Source organism: Prionailurus viverrinus, chromosome A3 (genome assembly GCF_022837055.1).
Source record: "Prionailurus viverrinus isolate Anna chromosome A3, UM_Priviv_1.0, whole genome shotgun sequence".
NCBI classification, from domain to species: Eukaryota; Metazoa; Chordata; class Mammalia; order Carnivora; family Felidae; genus Prionailurus; species Prionailurus viverrinus.
In genome coordinates, this window is record NC_062563.1 from 16,597,276 (window position 1) to 16,621,603 (window position 24,328).

General features: G+C 45.1%; 1 protein-coding gene across 7 annotated transcripts in view; it reads right to left on the reverse strand.

Moving 5' to 3' along the window:
- TOX2 (TOX high mobility group box family member 2) overlaps window positions 1–24,328 on the reverse strand; it is a 134,977-nt gene that overhangs the window by 38,669 nt on the left and 71,980 nt on the right. For all 7 annotated transcript variants that reach the window (XM_047853261.1, XM_047853260.1, XM_047853256.1 and 4 more), the window contains one exon: window positions 9,431–9,676. In XM_047853261.1, the coding sequence (XP_047709217.1) occupies window positions 9,431–9,676 (246 nt within the window). The remainder of the gene's footprint in view (window positions 1–9,430; window positions 9,677–24,328) is intronic.

A 24,328-nucleotide genomic window follows, 5' to 3' on the forward strand; every position in this document is an offset into this window, starting at 1 on the left:
AAATACTGCAGTAAGATACTGTTTATCTTGATCACTGAGTTTTTTGGCCCTCTCTTAAATTTTTAGATGGAGGCAAATGCCCCACTCTCCTCACCCTACTCCCAGCCCAGAGGGTCCAGACAGCCTCAGAGAGAAGATGACTTCTGAGCTGGGTCCTAACACAGGAAAAGGAGTTGAGCAGGTTGACAGGGGGGAAGAGCCTTCCAAACAGAAGAAACAGCATGCAGTGGTCCTCAACAAGGGTTGATTTTATGCCCCGGGGGACATTTGGCACCCACTGGAGGCATTTTTTATTGTGATTTTGACTGACAGAGAGCTCCCAGAGGCCAGGAATAGTGGGTGGAGGCCAGGGACACTGCTGGACATCCTACAAGGCACAGGGCAGCCCCCACCACAGAGAGCCTTCCCGCCCCAGGTGTCAGTGGTGCTAGGTTGAGAAGCCCAATGCTAATGAATGGACGTGTGAGACATCGTGGCATCATGCTACCTTGGGCTAGTTGCTTGGCCTCTCTACGTCTCAGTTTCTGCAGCTGAAAAATAGGGGTAATAACGGGTTGCTGGGAGGAAGCAATGGGACCAATCTGTACACAGCAGGTATTCAATAAATGCTTAAGCCCCCACCTTTTCCCCTTTGAACACATCTCAAACTTTAGAGCAAACAGTTCTCAGAAGAGACAGCACCCCCAGGTTCCAAAGGAAACTGGGACACAGAAAAGAACACATTCTGTTCTTTTCCGACCTTTCTTTTAGTGAAAACCACAAGTCTTATCTCTCAACCAACGGGAGTCTGCTCGCAGAGAACTAGCCTGTGTGTTGGCTTATCACTGGCCTGAGTTTTCACAGGGAGTGAATTTTTATGACCGAGTTATAAACCTTTGCAAAAACCATTTTTAAACTAAAAAACGCTGACAGGTTCTTAACTACTATAGCTGCTAAATTAAGCATGAGGGATGGGGTGGGCGGGGGAGAGCGCAAAAGGAAAACAAAAGTGCCCTAAAAGAGTTAGTGGAGGTAAAATAATGTTCATTAAAAATAGAAAAACAAACACACAAAAAAATCTTTTGTGTTCAACTTCACACTCGTACATCATAATGTTCCAGTAAAAGGCCATTTCCCCCTGAGATAATAAAAGAATTGAATTTTTCCTTATCGGTCATCTATTTTTCTAGCTGAAGCTATTACTCCCGCTCTGGGGTTGCTAGGCAACAAGAAATATTAATAGCAGCTTTTATTAGCTTAGCTTTTGCAGCCGAGTACCAGAATGAGAAAATGGGAAACATAAATGTGTTACATAAATCTTTCAACCTTTCAGAGCTGGTGTTAGTCTCTGTTTTCATAATGATTTATTGAAGTGATGGTTCATTTATGAGAAAAAGGAGTACAGGATAAGAAAACGGAGCAGTCCCCTGCAGGAGTGTTTGAAAATAAATAATTATAGCAGGAGAGCAAAAGCTGTTTAAAGCCATTTTTCTGAGTTTTATAAAATGTAAAAAGACATATTTCTTTTGCTTACTGTCTCTGAAAAACAGGGGGCGGGAGTCTCATCCACACTCTGCTGAACATAAAGAAACCTCTGGGCGTCTGGTTACCCCCACTTATGGATCCTCAGAGGCCCATTTCAGAGATCAGCACCCCATTCCCACCCCCCGAGGGGAATTAGACAAAAACATGGCACCCAGGAAAAACCCAAGCTGGGGTATCCCCGTGAGCCCCTTGTTTTTACTGAGATGGATCCTGCTCCCCATCAAGCATCTCAGAAAAGTTGGGTTTAGGGTCCTCGCCTTCTTTTTTCTGTCTTTATTTTTATTTCTTTTAGAGACAGAGTGTGAGTGAGGGAGAGGGGCAGAGGGAGAGAGAGAATCCCAAGCAGGCTCCATGCTCAGTGTGGAGCTAGACGCAGGGCTTTGATCCCATGACCCTGGGATCATGACCTGAGCCAAAATCAAGAGTTAGACGCCCAGCTGACTGAGCCATTCAGGCTAGGGGCCCTGCCTTCTTGGCAGGTAGTGGGACTGTCAATTTGCAGTTGCTTTTAAGCTCTGAGCGAGCCCCAACTGAGGTCCCAGTGGAGGTAACATGCTTTCCTCCAGCCCACTCTTGAGCTGGGGCCCTCTCCCTACCCACTCCACTTGAGCTTCTGACCTGCCTTTCCCAACACCCAACCCTGGGCCCGGCCCCTTGCAGGTGAGCCAGCCTGACTACTTACTGCCCCAACAAAGCCGACCCCCTAACAGCTCGGGCTGGACAGAGACGAGGCTGAAGCCACCCAAACTCCACCAGCAAAATTAATAGAGTAGCTCACATTTATTATGAATGCCCAATGTGTGCCAGGCACTGAGCTGAGCACTTTTCCTACATCTGATCATTAAATCTTCACAAGTTCCTACAAGGCAAGTAACATTCCCTCCATTTTACAGATGAGGAAACTGAGCCTCATAGAGGATTAACCTCTTGGTCTGAGTTGCAGGGTAAAAGGTAACAAATAGTGAAGCTGGGTTTTGAACTTGGGTCAACTTAACTCCAGGGCCCATGCTCCTAACTAGTAGGTGATACTAAACGTCAAGAAAACAAAAGCACCTAAGCCAAACAAAACACTATCATGACAGATTTCAAAAACAGCCACAAATTCCTGCCCTCCCTGCATCCACACCTTTCTGCAGTGTGACACTGATATTTCTCCCTTCAAGAAGAGGGGCCGATTTCTTCACTCCTGGAATCTAGGCATGGCCATATGCCTTGCTGTGGCCAGTGGGACATCAGCAAACGTGATGCAAGCGGAGGTTTGAAAAGTGATTCGGGGCACCTGGGTGGCTCAGTTGGTTAAGAGTCCGACTTTGGCTCAGGTCATGATCTTGAGCTACGTGAGTTCGAGCCCCGCGTCGGGCTCTGTGCTGACAGCTCAGAGCCTGGAGCCTGCTTTGGATTCCGTGTCTCCCTCTCTCTCTGCCCCTCCCCTACTCGCACTCTGTATGTCTCTCTCTCAAAAATAAATAAACATTAAAAAAGAAAAAAAAAAGAAATGTAGTTGCACCTGGGGCCTGTCCTTCCTTGATGCTGTTGGGAACCCTGTGGCCATTGCCATGTAAACAGGCCCGGCCACTATGGGATGAGAGACCACTGGCCCCAGCTGGTATCAGGCCAACTGCCAGGATGTGAACAAGGTCGCCCTAGACAAGGCCGTCCCAGCCAAGCTGTACCCTGGCCCCAGGAATCAGACAAGCTAGTCCAGATAACAGACCTATCGACCCACAGAATCACAAGAAATAGTAAAAGTTCATTGTTTGCTTCAAGCTTGTTACATAGCAAAAACTGATACAATCATAAACCAAAACAAACAAAAAAATAAATTAAATGCATTAAGGGCAACAAAATGAATAGTCTGATTGGTGGTCTTTACTGCCACTGTGGTTCAGTAATCCAGACAAGGGTGGGGGGGTGGTGTCTTTGGTCCTTTTTTCTCAGACTGAGGAGGGGAATCCCCTGCATCTCAACTTGTGAGAATCAAATAGAGGTAGACCAAATCTCCTGGGGGAGGAGGAATAAGGCAGGGAAGGGAGGAGAGAGAGAGAGGAGATCGGAGGGGAAGAGCAGAGAACAGGAAGAGAAGGGTGTAGGTGTTAGGACGTATATCAAGGACCTCCCAGAGTCAATACAGACTTTGCCCCAGTCCCCAGGCCCTAACCCAGAGCTGCAGGCTCTCTCATGGGAACCACCTCTAAACAAGGGGGAGAAGTGGAAACTAAGAATTCCCAGCTCCCTCCCCAGCAGCCTACCCCAGGACACTAGTCTGGAAAGACCTTTCACTTGGCATGGGGTCCCTGAACCATGGCCCCTAGCCCACTCTGTGTGGGAGAAGGACCAGTCCTACCAAGATGCTTTGGGACAGGGACATAGAACACAAAGTATCTAAAACTACCAGTCTAGCACCCAGGATTTTAATCCAAGTTGGTAAGATCTGAGGCTCCTGGGCCAGTGACATGTGTGGTGGTGGTAGTGGAGGGTCTATACAACCTCAAACCCATATACTTGTTAAATGTGTCCTAGCGGACAGAGCAATTATTCCCATTTTCCTGTTGGTGAGTTCACCAGAGCTGGAATCTCAATCCCCATTCAATAGAGGGGAAACTGAGGTTGGGAGAGACAGTAATTGTCAAAGGCCCCAGAAACAGTAAACAACAGTCAACTCTGGAAGAGAACGCTTGAATGACACTTGTATGCCACGCCTGTGCTGAGGACCAAGACTGGACCACTCAGCTCCAGTGACCCCCAGGGCTCGGCTTAGGGAAACCCCACATTTCCCAAACTACCAGAACCCATGGCTGGGGCAGGGACAACTTTGCCAGAACTCATTTTCCATCAGACCCATCTCCACCCACTCAAGACTCTCCCACAACTCTCTCTGGTCTCACAGAAGGTGCAGGTTTCCTGGGACTTGTCTGGCAGCATCTAGCATTGGCCCTTCCCAGGAGAATTCCCCTCCTGGGTGTGCCAGGACCGTAAGCTTGAACATTTCCCAAGGACGACTCCAAAATAAATTATTTCAGACTTAACAGAGGCCGCTTAATAAATTCCACTCTTCCAGTTTCTTTGGGTATTTTAGAAACTGATTTATACATACAATATCTCTCTCAAAATGAGACAATCAACACAGGATAAAATTATTGAGTTATGAAAATAGGGGTCAGATGGAGGTGCAGTGCTTTAAATTAAACCGGCAAAATGTATCTTTCATACTAAATTGACTCTTTTTGTCTTGGAAATGAATGTTTAATCAGTTAAGGCGCTGAAGTCGAGTGAGAAGCTTTAAGCATATTTAATTTTGTAAAAGGGACCCAATTCCAATACTGCACAGGATTCCTGCCAGTAGCCAGACCTTAAAAGCGGAAAAGCCGGGCGGCCACGCACATCAGGAGGCCACCAGGCCAGGGTGGGGGACCAGAAGGAATCGGCGGCCTCTGGACCAGAGCCAAAAGGGCTGGGCATAAACGAGATGGCTGTCAAACGCTCTGGCCTCAACCACATCTCCAGGAACAACATCCTTGATGCATCTCAACCTGTCCAAATAGCATCTGTGACCTCCTGCCCATCGGAACACCTGTGCCGCCTGCGGCCCTGCAGCCCAGCTGCTCCATCTCTCAGGCACCTGGTGAAACTGAGAGGTGCATGGGAGCAGACAGAACTGGGCTGGAATTCTGGGTTTGTTTCTCAACAACTGTGTGACATTCATTCATTCATTCATTCATTCATTCATTCATTCATACAGTGTTTGTAGAAGCTGCTATGTGTCAGCTCATCACTTCCTAAAGGTGCCTCTTCTGGGCACACATAGCAGAAACAGAGTCTTCACCTGTCTCTCTGCCTGCTCCAGGAGTTCCTCAAGGGCATCTTGTAGGGGCGGCTGGGTGGCACTGTTGCTTGAGCATCTGACTCTTGGTTTCTGCTGTTACGATCTCACGGTTCATGGGCTCAAGCCCTGTGTTGGGCTCTGTGCTGCCAAGATGGAGCCTGTTTGAGATTCTCTCTCTCTCTCTCTCTCTCTCTCTCTCTCTCTCTGCTCCTCTGGCTCCTCTCTCTCTCAAAATAAATAATAAACATATATTTACATATATGTTTATACATGTGTTTATACATATATTTACATATATAAACATATATATTTGCATATATTTACATTATATATGTGTGTGCATAAAGGGCGTCTTGTAGACCCAGGGCTCAGACAATGCCTGGTGCTTAGCAGGCTCTCAATAAAGGCTGCTGCATGGTCGATCACCATACCACAGGCTGAAAACAGCTCCCTAAAAATGTCAGGTCCTAATCCCTGGAAGGTGTATTTGGGAAAAAATCTGCAGGTGTGATTAAGGTAAAGCTCTTGAGATGGAGGGATTATCCTAGATTATTCCTAAATGCTATCACAAGTGTCCTAATGAGAAAGGCAGAGGAGACTATACTGACATAAGAGAAGGCCATGTGAAGACAGGCCGGAGGTTCGAGTGTTGTGGCCACAAGCCAAGGATGGCCAGCAACCTTCAGAAGCAAGAAGCAGCACGGGATGGAATCTCCCCAGAGCTTCCAGAGGAAACTCACCCCTCCAGACACCTTGAGGTTGGCCCAGTGACACTGATTTCAACCTGTAGCCTCCAGAGCTGTGAGAGAATCACTTTCTGGTTGTTTTAAGACATCATGTTTGTGACAATTTGTTAGAGCAGCCACAGGAAACCAATACAATCACCTGCCTGCTCCAAGCCTCTGTTTCCTTATTGTAATGCAGCACTCGGTTCTTGGGAGCAGTGTGTGAGCAGTTTGTAAAGCCCTCTGCACCATGCTTGACACCTAGCAGGTGGCGAAGCAAATTCCAGCCCCACCCTCAGTGTGCACGTCCATATGCACACAGACACACACCTGCGTCCTACAGCTCAGACAAATTTTAAAAACTTGTCTCTAAGGGCGCCTTGTCTCTCTTCACCAGACAGTCCCGACAGATGGACCTGTGCTTACCCGGTTTCCCATTTGCTCCGGTAGCCCTCCCCTGGATAAGAAAGTTTAGCTTGTCTTTCATTACATAACAAGGGAATATAAAACTCAGCAAACCCTTGAAAACTAATGAAAGAATTCAAGCTATCTGAATTTGTGAAGCATCTTTAACATGAGCTAGTTTTAAAGAAATATGGAAAATGACTCAAAGTGTCTATTTGGAACGAGCCCAACCAAAACATATCCTAAGAGGAAGGATCAGAAGATCATTTTTGATTAACAGACAGCATTCTTTGTAATTATCAGAGCTACTGTAATCAGGTGGCCCTACAAAAGTACCTGAGAGTATCTGCAATCTGTTCCTTTAGGTAAGGGAGGTTCACGGAAAACATTGCCATTTGGTTCCGGTGGGAATTCATTGTTATTACTACTACTACTACTAATAATAAATATTCCCTGATCGCTTGCTCTCTGCCAGGCATTTGCTAAGACTGCACACATTATCTCAGATACACTTCACTGCAGTCTTGAGGTGGGTACTGTTATGATTCCAAGATAAGGGAATGAAGCTCTGGAGGTGGAGCCAGGATCTAAGGCAGGTCTGTGAGACTCTGGAGCCCACACGCTAGCCACCAACCCACTGTGTCCCCTGCCCACCACACCAGAGGCCTGCAGCACTGCGGCCCACTACAGCCATACTCACCCCTGCATTCACAGCCCTTCCCAGGGCACATGCCAGAGGCGTCTGCGGGCCCTGCCCTTGCCTGTGTTACCATAATTCCCCAAAAGAGATGGTCTGGAGTAGTGATGCCTTGTGAGCAATTAGCCGCGCAGGCAGCTAAGGCACAGCATTCTAAAAAACTGGAATTAAAAGCATATGGCTCTGGCATCCTGAGGTCTCTTAGAGAAGAGGAAACCAAGGACCTGCATTATTGATGGGCCCCAAAGAAAAGCATTCCTCAAAAAATAGAGGATCCATTTCCACTGAGCACTTGAGTCAGACCCTGAACGTTACAAGATGTGGAGCTTGAGTTGGCTGCCTCCCTCTCCCCTCTACCTCTCCCTCCTTTTACTTCTCACCTGGATTCAAAGAAGAAAAAAATGTGATATAGTTTACAACAATACATAGAGGATACCAGCTTTTTTTTTTTTTTTAAGCAAGAAGATTTGGTGATAATAAGAGTAAGGAATAAATAAAACACAGTCAAGATTGTTAGAATACACACTGCATGCCCAAAGGTCCCGGACATCAGCTAGAATTGGGCCAAACACGTGGCTGTGGCCTCTGAGTATCCCCTGGAGAGACAAAAGTGATCCACCCAATACCAAGTGATTCTGATAGGAAATCAACTATGAAGTCCCTTCTCCTCTGCCACTGGTGAGTTTGTGACCTAAGCTGACAATATCGAAGATTGTTCCTCCTGGACACAATGGTTGGTCCAGCCATGCTCCGTCGTGGTCCCTCCCACCTCCCTCCAGAAGACCCAGACTGCCACTTGCCAGAGATGTCAGGGAAGATGTTGGTTACCAGCAGCCACCATACCTGCTGCGTGTAAATGGGCATAGGATAGGGACCTAATGACACTACTGGGGTTTCTGGATCCAGCCATGCCTGAAACCCCATGTCCGCCCCTGGATATTTCAGACTTTTTTGTGTAAGCTAGTTTGAGATTGGTCCCTGTCACTTAGAAATGAACTTAAGAGTTGTGACTAGTATATAATATTAACTGTGAAGGAAAAAGCAGAAACTAAACAGGAATCATAGTTACTCAGGAGAAGTACTACAATTCCCTTAAGGGTCTTTTTCTATTATACAAGCAATGCTGTGCTAGTTTTCTATAGATCTTGATTGTTCAAATCCGCCATTATGCTAAGAAATCATACATTTCCTTATCATGGGATTCAGGACCCTTGTGGTCCAGGCCCTGCTAGCTCTTTCACCTCCTCTTTTTCTCTTGCTCCAAGTCCTTTGTCTCCAGCCCTATAAATAAAATGAACCACATGCTGTCTCCAAGCATGACGCGAGCCCTCCTGCCTGTTACTTTTGTACATGCTGTTCTCCCAACCTGGAAAGTACTTTCCTGCCCTAGTCTGCCTGCCGTATTTCTACTTATCCTGAAAACTTTAACTCAGGAACCACCCTTCTCCCTGGTAGTTTAAACAAGATACAAAATACAATTTTTTTAAAAAAATTTTGTTAACATTTATTCATTTTTTGAGAGACAGAGAGAGACAGAGCGTGAGTGGGAAAGGGGCAGAGAGAGAGAGGGAGACACAGAATCTGAAGCAGGCTCCAGACTCTCAACTGACAGCACAGAGGCGGACGCGGGGCTCAAACCCACAAACTGTGAGATCATGACCTGAGCCGAAGTCAGATGCTTAACCGAGCCACACAGGCGCCCCCAAAATACAATTATTTTAAAACTATTATGATTCTATTTATATAAAGTGTCCAGAATAGGCAGATATCTAGAAATATAAAGTAGATCAGTGGTTACCTAGGGCTGGGGGTTGTAGGGCTGGGGGTGTTGAGAATGATGACTAAGGGGTACAGGGTTTCTTTTCAGGGTGATGAAAATGATCCAAAATGGACTGTGTTGATGTTCATACATCCCTGTGTATCACCTACTGAATTGTATACTCTAACAGGGTGAGTTGTATGGTGTGTGAATTCTATCCCAATAAGGCCATTATAAAATAAAAATAAAGATGAGATTATACCATTAGAAATAATGACAAAACAAATAATACCAAGATATTATAAAGAGAGTTCCAGAAGCTACCTGTGTGAAGACACAGATTATTCTCCATGCCCAGCCCTCATATTCTTCAGACCCCCATGCAAACATCCAAGCCTACACCTTGCACACAAGCACACAAAACATTGGCATTCTGCTTTCTTAACCCATTTCCCTACTGTAACCAGCAGGAACAATGGTGGGGGAAAAGGACTCACCGTGGGCAGCTGGCCCGACAGCAGGTGGCTGTCCTGGGCCAGCATGTTGGACACCATGATGGCTGGGAGGTCCATGGCCTGGTAGGAGTAGGCAGGGAGGAGTCCGTTGGGCGTGAGGCTGTGGCACAGCGAGTGGTAGCCAGCTTCGTGGTCCCCCAGGTGCAGGAGGGATGGCTCAGGGAGGTTGGGAGGTGTTATCGGGGGGATCTCATAGTCTTCGTTGCTCTCGCTCTGGCTGTTGTAGGTCTAAAACATCAAAGGGGCATATTGTTAGGAGTCAGTGTCTTACAACCGCAGAACATGTTTAACAGCACCAATAAGAGCAGCAACAATGGTAACAACTTCTTGGCAAAGGAAAGAAGGGATGATCCCTCTGCAAGGCAGACAGTCAAGATGGCCCTATGACTTGGTCAGATTCCTGCCCCATCTCTAAATGGGTGCTCCCTCACTAGAGGGTATGTATACAAAAACCTGCCCTCCTGGAGAATGGGACCAGCTCTTGTTCCCTCCCCCCTCTTCTTCATTTTCCATTCAGATCTGGCCACTGCAGCCCACTTTGAGCTCATCTTCCTATACCCACCCATTTTACAGATGGGAGAATTCAGGTCCAAGAGGAAAGTGGCAGGGGAAAGACACCAGAGGAAAGACACCAGAGGTACTGGCTCCGTTGGAAGAGCATGCGCCTCTTGATCTCAGGGTTAAGTTCAAGCTCCATGTTGGGTGTGTAGAGATTACTTAAAATCTTAAAAAGACGAACAAACACCAAGAGGAAAGTGGCCCATCCAAGGTTAGTTGAAGAGTTGGGATGGAGCTGAAGTATCCTGATTTCCTGCCTGGTAGTCTTCCACAGCAGTTGGATGCCTTTCCCTTGTGTGCCCTGAACACCCAGTACAGTTGGGTCCTCTCTTGGTCTTTCTCATCTTGGTGAATGGCACAAACATCCCCCAGGAGCACAAGCTAGGAGCCATACTGGACACCTTCCTCTCTAATCCTTGTTTGTTGTTTTCTCCACCTTACTGCACTGATAAGGAAGCTCCAGGACGATGCTGAATAGAAATGGTGAAAGTGGGGACCCTTGCTTTCTTCCTTATCTTAAATAGCTCAGTGTTTTACCACTAAAGTCAATGTTTGCCATAGGCTCTTACAGGAATTCTGTAACAGAGTGAGGGCATTCCTAGTTTGTCAAGGTGTTTATTTTTCTTTCAACTGTGCATGGGTTTTTGTTGTTGTTGCTGCTGCTGCTGTTGTTATTCTTGTTGTTGTTTTTATTGGACTCCTTCTCCCTGCATCTACTGAAAGGCTCAAGTCACTTTTCTCCTTTAATACAGTTAATATGGTAAATTACTTCACTTGGTTTAACATTAGAAAATGTTCAAGCAACCTTCCATTTCTGGAATAAACTTGGTCATGATGTATTACTGTTTTTATGCATTGCTGGATCTTGATTGCTGACATTTTGTTCAGGATTTTTGCATCTAGTTCATGAGTGAGACTGGCCTGTAGTTTCCCTCTTTGCCTTCTGCCCTTATTGGGTTTTGGTACCGAGGTGATGTCAGCCTGGGGGATCACTCCCCTTTTCCATATTCCGAAAGAGATCAGGGCTCAGAGAAAGGATGTGTGCAGAAGGGAAGATGGATATGAGAAAACTTCTAGGAAAGAGCAGTTAGGGGACACTGAGGACAAAGGGAGGGTGTCCAAAGGACACCTGTTCAATCAGCATTCTGGAAGAGTGACAGAAGGGAAGAGGAATAACTGAAGAGATAATGGTTGGGAATATTTCAGAACTGAAGAAAGACACCAGAGGTACCGGCGAATATAATGGTAAATCTTAGAACAATCGTAATACATAATGTGTAAAGTGGGGGGAACCCCACAATACCAGAGTAGAATATGGGAAATAACATCTTTCCAACATCCTTGTTTTCTTTGATAAGTTAAATATGTATGTTAGAATAACTAAGGTAGTTGAAGCCCAACACAATACCTGCTTCCTGGTAAGTAGGCTCCCAGTAAATGCTTGTTGGATGAGGCCACTGAGTGCCAAGGGTGAGTAGGATTTGAGTAGAGGTGTGGCGAGAGCAAGGAGCACATGGTATCTAAACACCTCTTTGGTGTCAAAACTTTTCTCCTCAGGCACCATGTTTGAACCTCACCACAACTGCCCGGGGAAGAGCCCTGCATATCTACAGAAACATGCTCCGAGAGGATAAGCGCCTTCCCACACTCACACCCATCCTTGGACCCAGAGCCCAAGCCATCTCTTGCTCACTGGCTCCCTCTGCAGGGATGCTGCGGGCTTATTTCACAGATGGACAACGTGCAGTCCGGGGAAGAAGTGATCGTGCTGGTGGCAAAGGACATTCACAACCATCAGGAACGGGACCTAGTCTTCTGCCCCCAAGATCTGGCTCCTTCCCATCACATGAAACTGCTTCCAAGATCTGGACCAGGACTCAGGAGATGGGGCAGGAAAGGCTTGCATAGGTTTGGGGACTGACCCCTGCCTCACTGCTCTATATGTACATTCCAATCTCTTTATTGCATGATCATTGCCCCTCTCTGGACTCAGTTTCTCCATTTGCATAAAGAGAGGGGAGGATGGACTCATCTCATCCATCTCAAGCTCCATGGCTAAAAATATTAGCTACTCGATCAATATCTGTGGAATTGAATCTAATTCAATAAGGGACACACAGCTGGTACCTGAGGTTAACAGAATGGCCAGGGGAGGAGACCCAAGGAAGACTCAGTCCCTCTTGATGAAGCTCAACACATAGGTGGAAACCATGTCCTGGTAAGTCTCAGATCTTTTGTAAACAAATTCCTCAAGCTTTTTTTTTTTTTAATCAAAAAATGTAAGTATCTAGCATTTATTGAGCATATAGTATATGCCAGGTGCAAGTACTTTACAAACATTTAATGAGTTAATTCTTACAACAACCCAATGAAGGAGGTTTCTGGTATTATATGCTCATTTAATAGATAGAGAAACTAAGACACAGAGAGGGGCGTTTACTTGCCCAAAGTCACACAGTTAGAAAGAAGCCTAACTCCAGTCACCTTCCCTTCCTCCAATTTATACTGTCTCCAAAGGAAGGTAATGTGTCCTTTCTTGTGACACAGATCCTAAGAATCTGGGTGCTCATAATCCTTAGTTGCAGTGCCAAGTCATGGCCAAATTGAGGGCTTGGGGACCAAGAAACAGGCTTTGATCCAGCCTTGTTATTGAGGAACTTGGCAAAGCAACACCTCCTTATAAATGGTGTAGATCAAAAGCACATTTCCTTACACAGGACCCCAACCCAGCCCTCTTTCTTACTGTCTCTTACCTGGAATAATAACCCTCCTGACCCTTGACCACCCATCATGCAGGGTGTTTTATATGCATGCCATCTCCAATTCTGTCTTTGCTCCATAATCTCCTAGGCATGTGACACAAAACCTGGAATGTGCTCATAATACCCCAGGCATGTCTATAATGACCTCCTGTGTTTCCCTAATTACAAATGTGTGTCTAATATGACCTTGGATAGCTCTCTAAACTCCCCAGGTATATCTACCCTGGTGTGGGTTATCTCCTTAATTCTCCAGGTGAGTCTACCTTGACATGGATGTCTTCCAGGTTCTCCCGGGTTCCCCAGTTTTTCCAGCTTTATTAAGATGTAATTGACATGCAATTAATTCTCCAATTCTTAAAAGAATCCTGTATTTATCCCCATTTGACAAATCAGATAATCAAGATCTAGAGGCTTCACCCAGGTTACAACACTAGGAGGGAACAGGGTCTGATCTGTATCCTCTTCAAGGAGTCTCCCGGCACCATCCCCCACTGAGACTCTGTCCACTCTGCACCCAGTGCCCACCTCCCAAATAAATACATTCTGATCATTCCATGCTTAAAAACTAGTACACCTCTACTGGAGAGTGTCTGGGGGTGGGGGAGAGAGAGAGAGAAAGAGAAAGAGACGGAGAGAGAGAATCTTCCAAACATCTTAGCATGGTTCCCTGGGGGGATGAAAATCGTTTTTCAGGTTGCGTTTTGATGCACTTGGGTGGGTGTCAATGCAATTTTGCCTTTGAGTGCATCTCCTCCAAGACAAGGCACCCACAGGTCAACTGGCATACTGTTATGGTTAAGGCTATGAGTGGTACAGGGCTTGGTGAAGGGAGATGGCTATAGAGGGGCAGAAAGGACAAGGGGCCAGAGTACCACCAACTAATCAGAAATGGTGGAGGAGAGAAAGCTCTCTGTGCCCCTCTTTGCTCTTCTATGCCTAGCACCTTGCTTATAAGACCCCCATCATGATATGAACCCAACTACCCACCCTTTCTCACCCTCACCAAGAGAACTGAGCAAGGCTTCGATCAAATTTCACCAGAAATCATGGTCACCAGCTCTCTTGGTGTTTCCATACTTCTGGGAAACACTCCCTCCCAGCTTGTTCATTTCCATGGAGGTTCTCCCTAGCCTGTCTTCTTTCCTCATCCTCTAGCACTTTCTCTGCCCCTTTGCCCAGTGCAGATGACCAGATGACCTTCTACTTCCCAGGGAACACAGAAAATAACTCTAACAGCATCCTGATGCCAGAACCACAAACTTGCCCATTTGGTACCAACTTGCTTCCTGTTGTGATGCTAGAAGAGCCACCCCTCTTTCCTAAGGCCAAGCTCCTTGCTTCTATAGGCGATGATCCTTCCCCATCTGTCCAAGGACCTTGGGCATCCCATTAACCCTTCTTGCTCCTGGCTTTTTGGCCTCCCCCTCTGCTGGACCACTGTCATCAGCACTGAAACATGCCCATCTCTCTCTGGTCTTGCACACTCCCCCATCCCTCTCCAGCTGCTACCACCTCCTTCTGGTCCATACCTGTCTTCCTAAAAGGGCTGTCCTCACCTGTAGCCCCCTCTTCCTCATCTCCCACTCACTCCACAGCCCACTGGGACCTGCCTCCTCTGCCATGTTTCCAGCTCCAATCTTGGCACCCATCTGAGCTCCAGATGTGAGCATCTAAACACCTCCCCTCACCCAATATTTTCACCTCTTGTCTCACAAACCACTCAGGGTCAACATGTGCAAAGCTGTAGTCATGTTGCCCTCCCCTACCCTGCACCTGTGTTTCCCTCATCCAGTCCTCCATCCAGTTAATAAAGCTACAGACTTGGGGCTTACCCTTGGTCATTCCTCAAATCTAGTGAAACTCCTCTAAACTATCTTTTCAACATACCCATTTTTCTCCATTCCCACTGCCACTGCCCTGGTCCAGGCCACACTGTCTCTTACCCAGACAAATGCAGCAGCCTCTGTTCTGGCCTCCCACAGGCCACTCCTTTCCCTGCCAGTGCATCCCCTCCATGTGGCCAGAGGGGTCTCTAGAAAGATGATCACCCCAGCATGCCACTCCCATGCTTACAATGCTTTTTATGGCTCCCCACTGTCCAGAGGATAAATCCCCCAGTCCCAAACATGGCTCTGTCATCCTCACATGGCTGCCCCCAACCACCCCTGTAGCCACAGTGACCTTGCCTGCCTCCAGGGCCTCACGTAGGCTGTTCCCTCTGCTGGAATGCTGTGCCCACCACACGCTCTCCCTTCATCTAATTTCTACTCACCTCTCCACAACAGGTTGGTTTAAATGGTTTCCCTGATACTCTCTAGAGTGGCTCACAGCCCCTTACATGCCTCCAGGTGGCTCTGCATTCTCTTTGGAAGCACTCATCAAACCTGCAGTTAACTAACTGCTTACATAATTATTTGGTTCAAGTTCAATGTGAGTTCTGCTAGGACAGCCTTTGTTGGTCCTGTTTCCCAGAACCTGACACAAAGTAAGAGCTCAGGAATAATTAGTTGAGCGCAGGTATGAGCCAGTCCCCAGGGCAGACGCCATGAGCATACACCTCACTCAACCTTTGTGACTGCCCTGGACACAGGTGATATTTGTCCCCACTGCACAGGAATACAGTGTGTGGTGAAGCTCAGGAGGGCCTGAGTTTGAATCCTGGCTCTGCCACACTCTAGGTATGTGACTTGAAGTACACTACTTAACCTCTCTCTGCTTCAGTTTCCTCATCTGTGAAGGGAAGGTAATAACAGCAGGTGCTACAGGGCTGTGTAAAAAGTAACTGTGTAAAAAGTACTGACACTGCCTGGCTGTGTAAAAAGTAACTGTGTAAAAGTCCTGACTCAGCCCTCTCAGTGCCGGCTGTAATTGTCGCCCTAGTTGCCCTTGCTCAGAGTTCTAGAGATGTTAAGGAACTACTCCAAGAACACACAGCTCATGTACTTGGTACCCTCACTGTGAATGGTCTGCACTCCTCCGCATGCCCCAGGCTTGCACACCATGGGGTGATGTCTGTCTTTGGCCTGATGGGCTGAGGGCTGACTGGTTTTAGGTGGGACTCAGCCATGGGCCTCATATCATCCCAGAAAGCAGGGTCCCAGGAAGCCTCCCCCTGCTCCCCTGCCCATCCTGCAACAAGACTCCCCTGTTCACATTCCCCCTCTTCGGCCCCTTGCTTGTGCTCCCCACAGTATCACACACATCTCCAATTATCTTTTGTTCTTTACTTCCCTTTTACTTGTGACCCCCCCCCAACCCCACCCCGACCCCCTGAAGACAGGGGCGAGACTGTCTTGTCACCAGCACCTAGCATAGCACATGGTACACAGTAGGTGCTCAGTTAGAATGTGGTGAGTGAGCACATCAGATGGGGAGGGTACCAGGCTTCAGGTTGAGAGCTCACCTAGGTCCCTCCTGGCAGACTGGAAACCCTTCAGTTATCCATGGCTCATGTCTCTCTTCACCACCGCCTTCCTGCCTGCTCCCTGCCCCCACAGCTCCCAGAACAGGTGCTAGTACGGAGCATGTGCCCAATGAGATCTGGATGACTGCACGAGTCCATTCCTTTTTTTAAAACCCAAAACCTCAACACACTGGAACCAGCCCAACCAGCCAGAAGCCTTTTGCAAAAATAAGCATATGTTGTATCAAAATATTGGAATAACATAACTATGACAATTCATTTAAAAAGGCGATTAGCACACTTAAAAATAACTAAACATGCAAACACTACATGTCTCCCTCGGATGCAATCAAATCCTAAATGCGTGACACCTGAATACCAACCCGCTTGGCTACTGCTTCTTACTGAGCACTTAGTGTGTGCCAGCCATTGGGCCCAGCTTTTCCACACGCGTTCTCCATTTAACCCGCATCCATTCTGCAAAGAACTCACATGACTATTCTCTCCAGGTGAAGAAGGGGAAGCTCAGAAAGTGGGGGTGTCGTGCCCCTGGTACGTCCTGGATGGGATTCAAACCCAGGTCTTGTGACTCTGAATTCAGCACTGTCCCACACTGGATCAGTGTCCCACACTGGCTCCTTCAAGATTCATTTCTCACTCCTCCTAAGAAAGAGATGGGCTTCCCTGCCTCCACCCTTGCTATGGTCTTTTCTCCCTCGGGGGCCAGAATTATCCTGTTAAAATGTCAGATCGCAGCACTCCTTTGCTCACCACCCTCCAGTGGTCCCCTTGTCACTCAGAGGAAGAACCGGGTCCTTACAATGACCTCCTACCACATGCCATATGGTCTAACACCCTCACGCACACCTCTGTCTCCCTCACCCCCCTGACATCCCCCACCATTCTCCTGGTTCATGCCACTCTGGCCACACGACGCATGATTCTGCCTCAGAGCCTTTGCACTGCTCTCTGGAACACTCTTCTCGCAAATACTCACACAGCTCCTTCCTTTGCCACTCACGTTTACTCAAATATCCCCTTCTCAATGAGTTCGACCCTCACTGTTCCATTTAAAATCACAAACCATGGCCATGATCCATTTTCTGTTTGTTTTGATCACTTTTGTGTGTTTATCAATTTCTAACACCTTACACATTTTATTGATTACCTGTCTCACCCCATTAGAATGTCAGCTCCATGATGGAGGAGATTTTCATCTGTTTTGGCCATTGCTGTATCCCCAGTTTCTTCAACAGTAATGAGTGCTCAAAAAGTAAATGAATGAGTGAACAAATGAACTTCTCACCAAATGCCAAGAAGCAAGAATAGTAAGAAAATGAATGGACTGGCAGACCATGAAGATTCTCCATGTGGGGGAAGGCTTATCTTGGCTGTGACCCAGGGGAAGGACAGGTGGTTTGAATCAGGCCAGCATTCCTCCTTCCCCAGAAGTGGTGCATGAAAAACCATAACTGATTGTCCTTTGTGGGGAGTGGTTGAGGAGAAGAAGCATTGAGGCAAATGGCAGGGTCAGGTTGTGAAGTTTACAAACACGCAAGAAGTTAGAGCTCGCCAACCACACAGAGGTGGGTTATGAGGCTGCGAGAATCACCTTGTTCCCCAATTTCCCATTTGTGGTTCTCTTTCCAAATAACTAAAGAATGGGAATTCAGAGCAGAGCAATATGTCTCGGGTAGAAGGGGCATGCAGAAGGACAGACTGCCACAGGCTCTTCATGCACCAGGAAGGGAATTCCAGGAAGGGAAGAATGCTAGGCTGATTCCAAGTATGTGGCTTTCCCTTTGGGTCAGGAAAGGGTAAGCCTTCCCCTGTAGTTTCTAGGAGGAAGAGCCTTCAGTAAACATCAAAGGCAATGACTCCTTGAGATGGGGCGGGGTAAACAGGGGCAAAGGGGAGGTCTCTGGGCCTTGAGGAGGGGCTAGAGAAGAACGAATCCAAGAATAGCCAATGGGCCAGAAGCCTGTTGTGGGGATAAGCTTATGTTCTATGAAATCATCAGAATATACTCTTTCACTTACTACAACAAAATGACAAACAAATCAAAAATTCATCCATAGGGAGTAAAATATACATACTGTGTGCATGTGTGTGTGTGTGTGTGTGTGTGTGTGTGTGTGTGTGTGCATTCTTTCAAATTGTTCCTTTCTGAAACAAATACTTTCAAAGCTCAAACCTAGAGAATGAAAAGTAAACCCAAAAAAGGAATTTTAGAAGGAGTGAGCTCAGAAACCACTACAGTTTATATTCATTCAAAATAGCTATTGTTAAGGTGACTGCAGGATTTAATGTGACTATTTTATAAGGATTCCTAAAATAGAAGAGATAGCATAGGATTAAGAAGTTAATAATGATCACCAACTAAAAATCTGGAGGATTTCAGCTAGAAGCTGTGTCTTCTTTCCTTAAAGAAGCAAATTACAGATACTGATTAATTATTTACAGTGTAAGGAAAAGTTGTTTAAATATATTTGTTACAATTTTTAAACTTTATTGAGGTGAAATTCCTGTCACACAAAGTTAACCATTTAAAAATTAAGACTTCAATGGCTTTTAGTATGTTCCCGGTGTTCTGCAACCACCCCTTCTATCTAGTTCCAGAACATTTTCATCACCCCAAAGGGAAACCTCATGGCCATTAAGCAGTTTCTATTCTTCCTGGCCCCTCCAACCCCTGGTAACCACCAATCTGCTTTCTCTTTCAGTGGATTTACCTATTCTGGATAGTTTTATATAAATGGAACCATATATGTGACCTTTTGTGTTTGGTTCCTTTCACTTAGCCCAATGTTTTCAAGGTTCATCCATACTGTAGTGTGTTATCACTTCATTCCATCTTCTGGCTCAATAATATTCCATTGTATGTAAATACCACAATTTATTTCTCCATTCATCCACTGATGGACATGTGGGCTATTTCCATCTTTTGGCTGTTGTGACTAGTGCTTCTTTGTGTATATGTATTTGTTAGAGTCCCTCTTTTCAGTTCTTTTGTGTATATAGCAAGGAGTGGAATTGCTGGGTTTATGGTAATTCTACATCTAACTATGAGAAACCATCAAACCATTTTTCACCCAGCAACATCTGAGAGTTTCAATCTCTCCACATACTCACGACCAACAACTTATGTTCCACTTTTTTTTTTTTACAGCTATCCTAGGGGGTATAAAATGGTATCTTCTCATAGTTTTGATATGTATTTCCCTAAAGACCAATGATGCTGAGCATCTTTTCATGTGTTTCCTGGCCACTTGCATATCTTCTTTGAAGAAATGTCTGTTCAAATCTTTTGCACATTTTAAAATTTGGTTGTCTTTGTGTTGTTGTATTATAAGAGTTCTTTATGTATTCTAGATACACACTCTTATAAGATACAGGATTTGCACAGGTTTTTCTCCCAATCTGTAGGCTGTCTGTTCACCCTTCTCATAATGTCTGTGGATGCACAAAGTGTGTAATTGTCATGAAGTCCAATTCATCTAATTTTTCATCAATTCATCTTTTGTTGCTCATACTTTTGATGTCATACCTAAAAATCCACAGCTAAATCCAATGTTATGAAGGGTTATCCCTATGTTTTCTTCCAAGATGTTTATGGCTTTAGCTCTGAGACTAAGGTAACGAGTCCATTTTGACTTAACTTTTGCATATGGCAGGAGGTAAAGTCCAACTGCATTATTTTGCACATGGCCATTCAGTTGTCTCAGAACTATTTGGTAAAGACTATTCTGTCCCCACCGAAGGGTGTTGGGATCTTTGTCAAAAAATTAATTGGCCATATATGTAGGTAGAGGCTTATTCCTGGACTATTTTGATTCTATTCTATTGATCTGTATGTCTATCCTTGGAACAGTACCACACTGTTCTGACTATTGTGGCTTTGTAGAAATTAGGAAATGTGTGTTATTCAACTTTTCTTTTGCAAGATTTTTGTGGCTACTCAGGGTCCTTTGGAGTTTCATATGAATTTGAGGATCATCAATTACATTTCTGCCCCAAAAGCTTGGCAGAAATTTGATAGAGATTATACTCAATCTGTAGCTTACTTGCATGGTATTGCAATCTTACCAAAATTATGACTTCCTATCCATGAATATGGGATGTCTTTCCCATTTTTTAGGTCTTCTTTAATTTCTCTCATGAATTTTTTGTAGTTTTCAGTGTTCTAAGTCTTTCACCTGCTTGGATAAATTTATTCCTACATATTTTCTTCTTTTTAACACTATTATATATGGAGTTGTTTTCTTGGTTTCCTTTTAGGACTGTTCATTTCATTGTATATAGAAACATAATTGATTTTTGTGTGTTAGTCTTGCACCCTGAAACTTTGTTGAATTCACTTATTAGCTATTTTTGTTTATAATTTTAAGGGAAAGAAGAAACTCCACACCGTTGGAGGAACCAAAATAAAGGAAAAGAAAATGGAATCTGATCAACCTAACAAAAATCTGAAAAGAAAAAAAGAAAATAGGAATGAACTATGAAACATGATAATAAAGAACCTTCATAAAATGACAGCACTAAGGTTAAATATTACTAATCACAATAAATATGAATGATTTTAATCTGTTAAAAGATCAAAATTAATATTTTGGTTACAATAAATGAATCCAGCATATGTCATTTATAATAGACATGCCCAAAGTAAAATGACACAGATGGTTAAAAATAAACAGATATGTCGGGTAAGTAAAAAGCAGACATGGCAAAATTAGTAACAAATCAGGTACAATTCAGAGCAAAAGCACTGAGGGAACTAAGAGAAATACTTAAGTTGATAAATGATACATTCTACTAAGAAGAAATGACAGACATAAACTTTTATGTAGACTGATAAACCACAGGAATATAAAATGTAAAAGACTGTTAGAGGTACAAAGATGATTCGACAAAATCATAAACACAAGACACTAACACTCCTCTTCAAAAATTGATAAATCAATCAGATATAAATCAGTAAGGATACAAGAGCTGAATAAGACGATTCACCCTCTTGATTTCTTCCACTATTTAAAGAACACATATTCTTTTCAAATGTCTCTAGAACACTTAAAAAACATGACAATGTATTAGCTACATAGATAATCTCAAATTTTTCAAAAGGTAGAAATGATATAGACCACACTCTACTATCTAAATGTACTAACCTAGTTTTTAACAAAAAACAAAGAAGGTAGAGAAAGAAGGAATAGAAAAAATTGGAGGGAGACAGATGCTCTTAAATCCTTGGACCCTTTAAGAGCAATCTTTTTTTATTTTTAAGAGAGAGAGTGAGCATAAGTGGGGGAGGGGCAGAGAGAGAGGGACACAAAATCCGAAGCTGGCTCCAGGCTCTGAGCTGTCAGCAAAGAGCCCTATGTGGGGCCCAAACTCACAAACCATGAGATCATGACTGGAGCCGAAGTCAGACGCTCAGCAAACTAAGCCACCCAGGTGCCCCAAGAGCAATCTTCTAAATAACTTTTGGGTTAAAGAGGAAGCCAAAACCGAAATTACAGACAATGAGAACACTATCTGACAAAACCTGTGAAAAGTGAACAATGAAAAATTTATAACTTTTTACCTAAGTAAACTTATCAGAAGGCAAGAAAAACAAACAAACAAACAAACAAACAAACAAACAAACAAACAACTCAATACTCAACTCAAGAAGCTAGACATGGAAACAAAATAAACCAAAAGTCAGAAGAAAGAGGAATAAAACAAAAATTTTGATAAATTTAAGGAACAGATGGGTGTTTTTAAAAGGCTAACAAAAGGGAAAAACACTGACAAAAAAAGAAAAGAGAGAATACCCAAAAGGGAATGAAAAATATACCGATCCTTTGAAAGTCAATGATAATTCCTTTGTAATGTAGTATAAAGCTAATTTTCATAAATGTTTATTATCTCCAGCTTAATTCTGTTACTTAAATTGTCTAAATCACACTAGTTTTCTTTTTCTGCTTGATCCTTGGTTTATGAGGTAAAAATGTCTGCTGTGATTGTGATTTGATCAATTTCTTCTTGTATTTCTGTTTCATTTCTGCTTCATCTGTTTCAGAGCTATGTCATTAAGTATTTACAGATTGCTGATATCTTTCTGGGGAAGTATGCCTTTCACAATGTGATGGTTTCCTACTTTATCCAGGTAATGCTTCCAGAAGGTTCTCAGACTGAAATTTGGACTCCACTTCCATCATCCACCCCCATGTTGTATAAGACAAAGGAGGAAGATTCACTGAGGGGGAATCTATAGCAGTAGGGGAGCCCCACCTTCGAGCCGAGCAAGAAAGGTCCCCAATGGCACAGCTCGCTGGGACTCAGGATACAGCACAAGACAGGAGGTGGTACCTCACTCCCTGGTGAAGCTTGGCAAGAAAGAGCTCTCAGGAGGACCCAGCTTGTGTCCCCAGAGTTGAGAGGCTCAGGAGGTTTGGGGGAGATGGGAGGATAGCTGGCACTGCCTGAAATGGCAGAGATTGAGAGAATAAAAGAGAGAGACAGGTTGAGAGAGACAGGGACAGACAACAATCTGCAGGTGCATGGTTTGGCAAGGCAAGGCAAGGGTGTGTGAGTGGTCCTGGAGAGCAAGTGAAAGCTGAGGAAGGCAGGGGCTGAAGGCATCTGAAAGGGTCCCACCCAAGACAGCGGCCTGATACGATATGGAGGCCTCGGCAGTAGGTGTACTAGCCGCGGAGCAGGTCATGAGCTGCAGTGTGAACCCCAGCTCAGTGTGCCTCATGGAAAGAACCAGTGTGTGAAAATCGGCTAGAACAGCAGGCATGGATGGTAGGACACTAGTCGGCAAGATGTTCTGACCCTACTTCTTGAGCCCCACCTCGCCCTGCTTGATCCCGGGGTCTCCAGCAGCAGCAGAGGAAGTAGGCGTGGTAGGAAAGGGAACAGACCACCCTCATTCTCACGGCAGGTTCCCAAGGCCATGAGCCCGGAGGAAAGAGTGAGGGATGGATCTCTGCCTTCTTGTACAAGTCCAGCCTGCTGAATAACCTGAGTGACAGCAACAATACCTTGCACTGACACAGGATTTTGGGGTTCCAAATGCTTTTATGTATTTCAAATATTTTTCCCCAAAAATGCTTGAAGTTTCTTGGAATACATAATCAGTGAGTACTGGGTTGTTGGCTTTCTTTCTTTCTCTTTCTTTCTTTCTTTCTTTCTTTCTTTGTTTCTTTCTCTCTCTCTCTTTCCTTTCTTTTCTTTCTTTCTTTCTCTCTTCCTTTCTTTCTTTCTCTCTTTCTTTCATTTGCAGACAGAATGTTGGCTTTGGGGTTAGTCTGACCTGGGGGAATTCCAGTTACTTACTTGCTGAGGGACCTCTGGCAACTTATCCAAAACTGTCTACTCCTGAGTGTCCTTATCTATGAAACTCCACCTAACCGCTGAGAGAACGACACAAGGAAACAGATGTGAAAACACATGAACAGAAAATCAACATGATCCCCTCCCCCATACCCAAGGAGGGGGAGAAAAGACATCAGGTGGTAAGCACAACAAGTGCTAAATATGTTTTCCACATTACAGATGAAGAAACTGAGGTTCAAAAGGGCAAAATGACTTATCTGAAGTCGCACGGGTAGCTTTTATGGAAATAAAGACAGGAAGCCCTATCTGGAGCCAACACATGCTCTGCCATTATTTGCACCCCTCCCAACACACACATTAATCCTGATTAGCCCGGGTCAGTCCTGTTTATGCCTCTTGTCTCAGGGTAATCTTTCATAGCGCCTTCTTTCACCCCCAAATCATCCTGGTTTGGTGGCGCCTGGGTGGCTCAGTCGGTTGAGCATCTGACTCTTGATTTTCCCTCAGGTCATGATCCCAGGATCGTGGGATTGAGCCCGACACTGGGCTCTGCACTGCATGTGGAGCCTGCTGGAGATTCTCTCTTTCTCTTCCTCTGCTCCTCTCCCCTGCTCACACTCTATCTAAAATAAAACTTAAAAGGGGCGCCTGGGTGGCTCAGTCAGTTGCGTGTCCGACTTCGGCTCAGGTCATGATCTCACAGTCTGTGGGTTTGAGCCCCGCGTCGGGCTCTGTGCTGACAGCTCTGAGCCTGGAGCCTGCTTCTGATTCTGTGTCTCCCTCTCTCTCTCTCTGCCTCTCCCCTACTTTCTCTCTGTCTCTCAAAAAAAAAAT